The 11,924-nt window shown below is 37.8% G+C and overlaps 1 protein-coding gene across 8 annotated transcripts; it reads right to left on the reverse strand.

Moving 5' to 3' along the window:
- Positions 1-441: 441 nt before the first annotated feature.
- VCPKMT (valosin containing protein lysine methyltransferase) lies at positions 442-11,203 on the reverse strand. 8 transcript variants are annotated; one of them, XM_069082321.1, is made up of 7 exons: positions 10,815-11,202; positions 10,305-10,415; positions 10,060-10,132; positions 9,276-9,395; positions 7,885-7,939; positions 3,748-3,851; positions 442-1,519 (listed from the first exon to the last, which is right to left on the reverse strand). In XM_069082321.1, the coding sequence occupies exons 1-6, from the start codon at positions 11,084-11,086 to the stop codon at positions 3,832-3,834; spliced, it is 651 nt and encodes a 216-aa protein (XP_068938422.1). In that variant the 5' UTR covers positions 11,087-11,202; the 3' UTR covers positions 442-1,519; positions 3,748-3,831. The 8 variants fall into 8 exon arrangements, with proteins under 8 accessions (XP_068938422.1, XP_068938417.1, XP_068938418.1 ...); XM_069082316.1 differs by lacking the exon at positions 7,885-7,939 and adding an exon at positions 1,979-2,097 and having other exon boundaries at positions 10,815-11,192; XM_069082317.1 differs by lacking the exon at positions 7,885-7,939 and adding an exon at positions 1,979-2,097 and having other exon boundaries at positions 10,821-11,190.
- Between the last annotated feature and the right edge of the window lie 721 nt (positions 11,204-11,924).

Genomic DNA, 11,924 nt, shown 5'->3' on the forward strand with positions numbered 1-11,924 from the left:
AACACTGAAATAATTTTTAGCAGCACTTCCTCTTATAACAAAGAAGTAGAAACAAAGTGAAGTGGTCATACATCAGGGAATAAACATGTGAAGGCATTGAAATACGCTGTAAAAATTTTTTAAAGGAATAGATTCAGATATAACTAAGACTTGCATAGTAAAATAAGCAGCATCAAAACAATATATACAACCATAACATTGTGAAGGAAAACATTTTTGGAAGAATTAATAATTATTGTCAATACAATGACCAATCCAGAAGACAATGCTTCAATCTTTTTGGCAAAGGAACTAGAGGCATAGAATGAGACATATATTATTAGACACAGTGTACAAATCTGTTTTGTTTTAGTACTTATTACAAAGATTTTAAAAATTAATTTAATTTTGGAGACAGTAGTACAGTAATAACAAAAATGAAAATAAAGAGTCAATGAAACATTGAATTTATGTAATTACTTTAATTAGTGGGGGATGGAGAGGTAGTAATATAAAAAAATAACTGAAAAGAGCATTAATGAAATATTGAAAAAAATACACAAAATAGAGAAAAAATTTCAGAAGCAGACACAGACATGCATGGTAGTGTTGGAACTACCATGTTTTCTATTTTAAAATAATATCAACATAATCAAGTTTCACAGTGTCATAAACAATCTTCTTTTTCTATACTTCTTTGTACAAGGAAATGTTCTTATTTCTCAAATTTATAATAACAAAAAAAACCTTTTTTTTGAGGGGGGAAGGCAAGGCAATTGGAATTAAGTGACTTGCGTAAAGTCACAAGCTAGTAAGTGTGTTCAGTGTCTACGACCAGATTTGAACTCGGGTCCTCCTGACTCCAAGGCCAGTGCTCTATTCTCTGCGCCACCTAGCCACCCCAAAAATTTCATTAAAAAAAAAAATGTGAACCTTAGTTTGTCTTTGAACCAAGGAAACATTTTAAAGTATTAAACCTATCTTATAATGCAATTAAAAAGAGAATATATGTAAAACAAAGACTGCTGACTCTGTAAGGGACAAAACTCAAGCCCATTAGATCCTCTTTTACGTTTATCTAAATTGAATACAATTTGAAGTATAGATGTGAGGCTCAAAAGTTGTCCCTTTAAGAAGTAAAATCAATGCTCTTCAATTTCTTGAAAGCACAAGTTATTCGTTTAGCACATAATTTTTTCCAACACATGATCCACCACAAAATAGTCTTTAAAACAAAATTTCGCAATGGGCCAAACAAAAACTCTGGTTACAATTCAGGCTCATCCAACATGCAGGGAATGCACCATCTGCAGGAATTCTGGCAGGTGACATCAGTTGACTTTTAGTAGAATTCTTCTATGAATTCAAAGTAGCACCCATATTTCTACTTCTATCATTCAAATCCCGTGTCACTGACAAGCCATGAAAATATGTGATGAAAACTTTTTCATGCTATTCTTCTAAGCCCAATTCACATGTTTAGCTTATCTAGTTGTTGCAAACTTTGACAAAATGATGAAAGGTTCCAATGCTGTCATTTCTGTAAGAAAAGAAACTAGGTTTCAAACCTTTAGCTTCAAAACAAACATGAAAAAATACACTGTCCAAACCCCCATTTACTAATGTCATCTCCTTTTCTGAACAGCCATTTCCCACATACCTTACATATTCCATACTTACATATCACATGCTCCTTAAAGCATTAAACTATGTAATCCCTCATTACCAAACCTCCAACCACTCATGTTGTTCCTCTCACTTCAGCAATGTAACTAATCATAATCCCTTACCCCCATGGTGCTAGCTAATCATATATTTGCTGTATTCTTTGTTCTATGATTATAAAAGTGAGTTGCATCTGCAATTCTGGGTCTTTGGCATAAACTGAGGGAAGCCATTGACCCTTTATTATCAATTATTATCTGTTAACATCTTTGTCAATAAATATATCTTGCTAAGAAGAAAAAAAAATTTAAGTTATGGCAACATTAATACAGACCAATGTTCTATCACGTTGTTGTTCAGTCATGCCCAGTTCTTTGTGACTCCATGGATCATAGCTTGCAATGCTGTCCGTGGAGTTTCCTTGACAAAGACACTGGAGTGGTTTGCCATTTCCTTCTCCAGTGGATTAAGGAAAACAGCTAATAACTATTTGGTTCTTAGTAACAGCTAGTAAGTGTTTGGCCAAATTTGAACTCACGTCTCCCTGACTCCAGGTCCAGTGCTCTATCCCCTGAGTCACCTAGCTGCTTCTAAATAAGAAAACTATTTTATTTGGTCTAAGTGTCTTATACACCTTACAGACAACTTGCAGATAATATGATGAGATGATCTGAGCATTTTATATTTGATTTTGTAAAGCATTTTTGGACAGAAGAGCTGCCTTCTGAATTATGTTTTACTTAGACTATTTAAATTCATTGACATAGTGCCCTAACAGCAGCAGGTGCTTTATTTGTAGAATTGTCCATAAACCAACTGAAGGTGGCAGCTAAGGAGTAGACATACCATGACAGAGGTTAATCAATTCAGGATTAAAAACTTTCCAAAAATAACTCATGGGTAGGAGGCAAGAGCTGACCATATTTAAAAACATCGTTTAAAAAAATGGTTTAATCTTCACTTCAAATCCCTTGACTAGAGATTACCAAACTCTTTATCGTGAGTAGTACAAGTGCGACTAAACAATGACAGTGAGTGTCACTAAGACCTAAAGAAGAAACCTAAGGGCACATCAAAGAAAAAGGTTCTTTTGATAGAAGAGTCCAGATATTCCCTTTGGTACCATAACCTGCTTAATCTTAAATCCATCACTTAGTATGGAAAAGATAAAGGTGGTGGAAAGGTGGTGGTTAGTCATCAAAACTTTCTCAAGCTTTCAAATGGAAAAAGGTTACAGAGAAAGGCTGACATTTTATATTTGTTTTTGCCAGAAAACTATTTTTGTTTTGTTTTGCATTTACTTAGTATTTCATTTTTCCCCAGTTACATGTAAACAACAATTTGTAACATTTGTTTTTAAAACTTTGAATTCCAAAGTCTTTCCCTTCCTCCCTCCCCACTCCCCTCAATGAGAGGGTAAGCAATTCCATATAGGTTATAAATGTGTGGTCATGCAAAACTTATCCATAATAGTCATGTTGTAAAAGAAAACAGATAACTCAAGAAAAATAAAGTGGAAAAAAACCCGAAGTTGCTTCAATCAAACTATTTTTTCTAAGACTACTGCTTATGGGGAAATTTTACAAATGTATCAAGTTATCCACATTCACACAGTTTTTACAAAGAGCAAGTTTTCAATAATATTTACAAAAACCAAAATTTAACTGACATCTAGACATTTTGTAAATACATGCTAATAAATAGTTCAGAAGAATATACTAGCTAGGAAGTACCATCACCTCCAAAGACCAAGAATCCCAGGACAGAAATAGGAAGAGATTTTCTTTTCTCAGACTTTGAAAGCAATAGCAACATATTATCTCCCTATTTATTATACTTCTTTCTTTATAGCATTTTGCTTGTTACATGAGAAAATGGCTGTTGGACAATTTCTCAAAATATTCTATGTAAAATAATTATCTTAACTACCAAGCAAATGAAGTTTATTTAGCTTAGTTAATTTAGCTTCTTTTTAGTCAAAGAAGTTAAAATATGTAAGAAATAAAATTAAGTACAATAGTACCTTACTTATGCAAATGTCAGAAATGTGGCAGAAATACTAGCAAGCTTTGAAAATAATTGAGAGCCACTCTTTAAAGTTACCATTTTTTCTTTCTGATGTATAAAATATGAATATCTTCACTCCGGTATTCTTCATCATGTTTCTCCAAAGGAATCTTTTCCAAGTCAAAATCCAACTGGAGGAGCTATAACAGAATTACAAAAAAAAAAAAAAAAATATATATATATATATTTACTTTAAAAACAGCGACTTCAAAAAAACCAATTAACTTTCATCTTAACATCACAGAAAAACATGAGGATTAAAAAATATGACCATATATCCTACTTTAAGGCAATCTAAAGCACTGGTTTTCGTAAACAGAGCCTGACCCTTTAGTTATATACCACAAACACACAGATTCCTCAAGAGTTCTTTGTTGCATTGTACTTAATTCTCATCTACTATATAAAACTGAAGGGGGATATGCACTCCTTTAGTTTGTGTAAGAGGACAGTCTCCTTAACCAAACCCTAAGCAAATATAGAACTAGAGAAAATAGTCATAAAGGCCTCTTTCCAATTAGGGATCAATATTTATGTTACATGATGGAGCTTTGCTTATCATTAACATTATAATAAGTGACCAAAATATGGAAAAAAACCACCATAAAAATATTTGCTGTTTACCAACACCAATTTTCAAAAACAAGGTAGTAGCGAAATTCTTTGAAGAAGCTGTTAAGACCTTCCAAATCAAATTAACATAAGAACTAATACTTGGCAACTTTAATGCAAAGGTAAAAAAAGGTAAGGATGAGGCAAAAATTTTAGGAAAGCATGGTTCAGGGGGAAAAAAAAAATCACAACAGAGACCAATTACTTGTAAATTACATAGGCTCATGCCTCTATAGTAGACTTTCTTTCAAAAAAAAAATAATAGTTTAAACGTGGTATGTACCAAATAACATCATAAAGAATGATCAAATGAAGTAATACATGGAAAGCATTCTGCAAACTTGAAAGCGGTAAGCAAATGATTATTAAATAAATATTATTTGAACAGATAAGACCTCTTATTGATGCAGGAATCATTCCTGCTGTCTGTGTACGGTCAGATCATCAACTTTTCAGAGTTAAAATCAGAACTGGTAAACTACAACAATAAGAAAAAAAGATATTGTATACAATTAAAATGTTTTAACCCTGAATTATCTAAGTTACTGAAAACCAAAAATGGGAAATGGGCAACAGAAATTATGTTAACACCTATTATAATAATTTCACCCAAAAATTAACTGCCAAAACAAGGAGACCAGGGGCAGCTAGGTGGCACAGTGAATAGAGCACCGGCCCTGGAGTCAGGAGGACCTGAGTTCAAATTCGGCCTCAGACACTTAACACAAAAACTAGCTGTGGAACCTTGGGCAAGTCACTCAACCCCAACAGCTCTCCAAAAAAGAAAAAAAAAAAAAATATATATATATATATATATATATATATACACACACACACACATATACACAAAACAAGGAGACCAAAAGAATCCAAAAAGTACCTTAGTCAGCAAATATCTAACTTACTTGCCAAATGCTGATATGGTGGCCTAAGACAACACCAGGTTAAAATTTAACTGCTTTTGTAAAACTTTGTGAAGAAGTGAAACTTTGTGATTATGAACAGTATCATCTAATAAGACACGGTAATATCAGTTTAAAGAAAGCTTGGTAAGATATTCAACTAAGCAAAGTCATCACAAAGGCATTCAAGGATGAAAATAGAGTATTACAAAGAGAAGAAAAATGCAAGATTTGTAAAATTCATTTTAATAGACTGCATTCTCCAGCAAGTATAATGGAACCACCACATTTGGACTTTAAAGAATCGCTTCCTGAGGTGCCTATAGGTAGTGATAGAAATGGTACTAAAGAAAAGAGTCAGAAAAGGCAACCTGGTAAGATCAAATAAATAGAGAGCAGATTTGGGGCAGAAGTGATTTGACTGTAGGGATGCTAGGTGACTGATAAACAAGGTATATGAAGGAGAAGAAAATATGAAGGTGTGGGGGAAAAAATCTTGGCCCTTATCAATAGTGAAAAAAGTTGCCAATAACACCAACCTATATGTCTGGTCTTCCCTCTATAATGGTCTATCAAGACATGATGTAATGTAATGCCAAAAGAAAGGCAACTTCCCAGGTTCAAAATACCAGCATAGGTGCTCTCTATTTTATTCAGTGACCAACCAAGAACAGAGAAGATTAAAACATGACATCATTCCAAATACAGCATTTACTAAGTGTGATTAAATAATCTCCAAGGACTACCCCACCCCAGGACCTTCCAATCATTCAATCAATTACAAAGTCTCTGTTCTAAATACTTCTCCACCCCTAGGCTATACCTTAATTAAGTCCACCACAAAGCCCCTCTTCTCAAATGGAGATTAGTTTCCAAACATAAGGTCAAAAGTTCCCCACCCCTGGATCACAATTGAATCTACCCCAGAGTTACATCAAGTTTAAACACAGCACTTAATACCCAAATGGAGGTCTTTTCTTCATCTTGACAAGAGGCAAGTTCTCAGCAATCTTAGTTCCTGGGGAGACAAGGCTTAGCAAAGCCACAAGATACATTGCCAGTCCCTTCATGAATTTATCCTCTGTCTGTAGAACAGTCCTAGAACCCCTGAACACATTAGCAAAGCCCTCTCCCAGGATTTCTGTAAACATACAACAAGAAAATCCTTCTTCAGGGCTTCTGAACCAACAGAAAGGCTCCCAGACCCCTGCAACAACAGCACTGTCCTTCACCAGTGGACAGTATTCACTCTGTCTGCAGGACAGTCTCCAGACCCCTGCAACAACAGTACTGTCCCTCACCAGTGGACAGTATTCACTCTGTCTGCAGGACAGTCTCAGGCCTTCTTAGCGAACAGCCAGGTTCCAGGACTTCTTCAACAAAAGGACAGTCTTTCACCAGTGGACAAATCTGGCAAAATAACATCAAAACAGACAGACAAAGTACCAGCAAAACAGCCATGTCTCCTCAGTCCTTGGCAGCTCAGGGGGCAGGTCTCAAAAGTCCAGGGCAATTCAAAGCGGCCACCAGCAATTCTCTTAGTCTCTCTTTCTCCACGAGGTGCTGCTTCCAAAAAAGATCTTCCGCCTCTCTCTTGTGTCTCCAAATCTTGTGTCACCAGCTCCTCCCAATTGAGGACTTTCTTTTCACATCAACAAGCCCATCCCACAGGTGGGATTAACAAACTCTGGGTTTTAACACAATCAATTTGAAAACCAAGCCAATACAGGGGAATCTTTAATTGCCATTACTATCACACATGATTAGAACTGCCCTGTTTGCTTCCAGACAACTATGTTTACCGGCTCCACACCTGAGTGAGATAAAGGCTTTAAATGCTTCCAAAAAGCTATGTGTCACTCAGGACTTAAGAACATAGAAATTTAGGAAATGATGAAACAATCCCTTTACTGATTATTCAGCAGGAAGAGCCACTGACTGACTGGGAACTCTTAAAAGGAAGTAACCAATCCTCAGTTGCTCTCTTCTCTTCCAAGCCTAAGACAACATCAGGGCTATTCAAGTCTATCCATGTGCCCTGCCTTTGACAACATGCCAACCATTCCCACATGGCTGCTAAAGCAGGGGGCACTGAAACAGCCAAGGTTGAGAAAGGCGCCTCTTCTGTTTTATGTTTCTTTGCCTTATTATAACTGACCAAACAGTGATCATGAGAAACAGAGGTTCAGCATTGCAAGCAACCTCCTGAATTTGAGATGTTAGATATCCTAGTTTCACTGTTTGGGACTGACTGGTAGCAAAGGGAATTTATGATTTAAAGAAGATAGCCACCAAATAGAGGACAAGGCCAAGTACAAAGCACGATTAAATGTTAAGTGCCTATTTAGTGAGAAGTCCCATAAGCAGCTTCACATTCTGATATTTAAGTCTCGACTTCCCCAGGAAGTAAAACAGTAGTTAATACTGATGTTTGCTTAAATTATTCTGTCAATGTTTGCTTATGAACTACTGCCTCTGAAAAGCTAAAGATGAATATTACACAGAGGTCAATGCAGATGCATATGGTGAGTGTCAAGGTGGTATACATAACCAATGAGGATATCCTAAGAAGAGGAGTAAAGGCCATCATCAAGGAATTATAAGACAGGAAGAAAAGATGGACTGGTCATGTGACAAGAATGAAGTACCTCACCAGTACCTTGGTGTTGTTGATCTTCAGCAGTGCTGTGTGCCTGCCCCCCCATGGTGAGCTTCTGAGAAAACATGGATAGAATCATACAGGACAGGCAGGCACAGATGGGCTGTGACATGCTGCACTGGAAAAAAACTTCTGACATGTTGAGATCACAGGTCCATTTGTGTATTCGGGTAATGAAACTTTAGAGTCCCTCAAACTTAGGAACAACAGAGCAAAATTCCCCATTTCTTAAGCTAATGTAGGGTGTAAGAGAGTTTCCATGTGTGTGCCCATGGAGAGAGTCAGGAAACATATGTGACCATCAGACATTTTCTGGTCACCTATTAAAAAACCTGCTCCAAAGCTTCACTGTGGCATGGAGGTGACCCTGAACTCTCGAATACTACGCAAAATGGTTATGAGCTCTGGTGGGTACTACTGAGCCAGAAAGGCTGGTAATGTCCTATAAATCTCTCTTCTAAGATCCAGCACAGAGGACTGGGCCCAGATAATTTTTCTTTCTTTTCTGCCAGAGCAACTCATTAAACTATCTAGCAATGTATTGAGGGGATTACAATTTGTGGAGGAAAAACATAAGAATGAACTCATATATAACTGAATTATTTTCTGATCATACAACAATTTCAGAGTGTTTGCTCAGCATATACACCGACCCCATTATAAAAGTTCAGTACTACTTTTAGAGCAGTGTAAAAAAAATCTGTTTAAACAGCTGCAGAAACCTGTTCCAGATATGAGGTATAAAGCTCCTTTAAAACCTGTTTTGAACATAGAATCTAAAAAACTTTTAAAAACCAGTAGACATGTCACATATGCCCCCCAGAGGATAAAAGGAGAGATATACTACATGTCTTAAACAATTTCTAATTATTTCCTGTTCAGGCAAAACTAAATCTAGATTTAATATTGTCTTTTAAGTGAGACAAAATATGAATTGAGTCAACTACTTAAATAGATTTTTCTCTTTCCTTTTATTTTTCAGCAACAATCCAAACAATTTCCTACCAATAATTTGCTTCCGCAGAATTAAGTTCATTTTAAGGATATCATTATATTTACTAAGCAAGTATTGGACAAATTGAATAATCCTTTTTTTTTTTTTTTTTACAAATAAAGGCTATCAAGAAATTAATTTTTTTCAAAAGAAAAAAAGTAGCCCCATTTTTTCAGTCAAAGAATCCAAGAGAGATTCTAAGGCAGAATCTGAATTAGGTCTTCTTAATTCCAAGCTCTGACCATTAAGCCTGGCTGCCACAAACCATTCAGGAATACTGAGAATAGAGATCTAATTGTTCACTCTTTTGGAAAACAACAATTCTGTCCACCTTTTTCAGAGAATATCAAGCTTTGAAAATAAATGATAAAATAGTCTACAGTTACCAGGTACTTACCTCAAAATACTTTCTTTCTATTTCTGGATTTTTCCCCATAGTTCGTTGTTCATAACAACATATGATGCAGGTCTTAGGCCCGCTGAGGTCCTTTAAAGTCTTTAGCAATGGCTCCAAAGACTGTTTAAAAGGAAATAATGTTAAAACTGGAAATAATTATAACTGAAACAGGTCCTCATCTTTGTATCCCCCAAACTACTTAGTATGATGCTTTGTAAATAGCATATACTCAAATCTTATTAAAGTTCCAAACTTCACTGATCAGTGAATTGGCCTCAGTTTCACTGATTATAAAATGGAATTCTAAATGACTCTGGTTAGGGGGTCAACGTGGAAAGAATGAAAAATTAAAGAAAGTTTTTCTTTGTACTGAAAGAAGCCAATGAGTAAAAAAATAAAAACTTGGTCTGCTCATGTTTTTTTTGACTCTCATCCTTAAAAAGCAGTACCAAATTTAAGCATTTCCTTAACTTTAATCACAAGTTAGCTCTATGTATAATGGATAAGTGAAGGATAAGCATCTCACAAAACCTTATGCAACTATTTAAAGAAAAACACTAGATGACTCTTTTAATAACAGACTAGGCTGGAAAAAACCAATTTATCATCTTTCCATAAACATTTACCTCTTTAAGTGCCATTTTTGAAAAAATACAAAATTTAAAATAAATACTTGTTACCGGGAAGAGGGTATCTAAATACATGTGGCACAGACCTGAAATTTACTTTTTAAAAAAAAGCTCTAGTGAATTGGAAACAGGTCCATGGTTACTGGATAATTTACCTCTTCGTAGTATATACAGTCAGCCATCAATATGTAATCAGGTGGAGAGAAGTAGTCTTTTCTTTCTTCACCCCTTAAAAAGAGACATACATTTATCAAGATTTATTTCTCTAATTTAAAAAAGTTCACGTTTTAGAAAACTAGACATTTTCCTCAGGAAATAAGTATTTTTCAGCACAGAAACACAATTTGAATAAAGCTACGTTTGCACAATTCTTAAACTCAAGTTAAAAGAATATACAAACCATTTCAGTACCTTGGCTTGCACGGAACCGGTGATGAGATGCTCGTTCAATTTAATATTCAACTTAAGCAAGTCTTGTAATTCCTCCAGATCTGTGACTATAACATCTGCCCTACAAAGGAAGCAGAAACACATGGGTGGGAGCGCATACATACATGTGTGCATGTATCTGTGTGTGTATAAATGGCGGTGGGGGCGGGGGGAAGGAGCAGGAGTCTAGCCCTCAAGCCAGCCCTACCTCCCGCAGAGGGGCTGGGGGGGGGGGGGGGTGAAGGCGCATGCGAGTGAGCGTGCGTGCCTAAGTGTCGGGGGCGGAGCGCCGCGCCCAGAGACCACGCGGGTACGTCAGGGCGCCTACGGGGGGGGGGGGCGGGACGCCGCGTCCGATCCCGACAGCTCGTGACTGGAAGGAGGTGCGCGTGCGCGAGTTCCTAGACCGCAGGCGCCGGAGCCCCGGACTCCCTCCCGCCCGCCCACCCACCCACCTTTCCCCCCTCGGCGCTACCCCAACCTGTACCCAAGGGTGGCCGCCATGAGCCCCACGGCGCCGGTGCCGGCTCCCAGCTCCAGCACGGATCTCTGGCGCAGCGCGTGTGTCCCAGCGGCGGCGCCCGAGAAATGCTGCGTCTCCAGGTACTTGGCCAGGACGATGGCGGCGTCCCACACCACACAACCCACGCCTCCTGAGCCGTACTGCTGAATCCGAAGCACCGTGCCGTCCCGCTTTTCCAGCGGGCGCACGAAGCTACACAGCGCCTCCTCCGTCTCCGCCGCCGCCGCCATGGCTCTCCCTGCGGCTGGCCTGAGACCAGCAAACAGGACCCGCACCCAGCCGAGATTCCCAGCTGCCCGCCCCCTTACGCATGCGCGTCTTGTGCATGTACTCCCCCCTCCCCCAGGGGGAAGGGCTTGTTACCACAGCAACGAAAGCGGTGGGGGCGGTGGGGAGGGAGCCAGAGGGTCTTACTTTTAGGCATTCATACTGAGCAGTAGTTGTGTAACCTCTTCAATCCTCTTCCCTCAATATAGCTAAAACAATCTCTTTTTCTAAGCTGTTCTCACTATCATTAGCTCACTTCTAACATTATTCTTAACATATTTAACCTTGCTCCCAAATTTTTTATGTATCAATTAAAAAGTAAGGGTGGCAGGTGAATTCTCAGTACTAACAATGGGCCTCTTCAGACAACTGCCATCTATCCTCCTCATTTCCCACTGGGTCATCAGAATTTCATTCTTAAGTTTCCCATCCCTCTTGAGCTGACTTCCTCTGGAGAATTTGAGTCCATGGGATCCTATCTATCCTTCCTCTGAACTTTTAAAAATATATTTTCCCAAAATTCAGTCTGCATGTCAAACTATATCCAGATTTTCTCTCTATGCCAAACTCTAGTTTGGAGTGGTCACTTCTTCCTTAAGTTCCTGTCATTTCTATCCAAGTATCCAGGTTCTCTTTACTGATGAGAATCAGATCCAGAATATGAGTTCTTATTGTGAAATTATCATTATAGCAAGTTAAGACTTTATTAGATTATCTGTTTTTGATAGGGAGAGAGCTTCAGATGATGTCTAGGTAACAAGCCCTCCTTTGATACTATATCATATTTTTTTCAGTTTTTTT

The sequence above is a fragment of the Petaurus breviceps genome, unplaced genomic scaffold (assembly GCF_028583685.1).
Source record: "Petaurus breviceps papuanus isolate PSGF00001 unplaced genomic scaffold, PetGlider_PUasm1.0 164, whole genome shotgun sequence".
Lineage (NCBI taxonomy): Eukaryota > Metazoa > Chordata > Mammalia > Diprotodontia > Petauridae > Petaurus > Petaurus breviceps.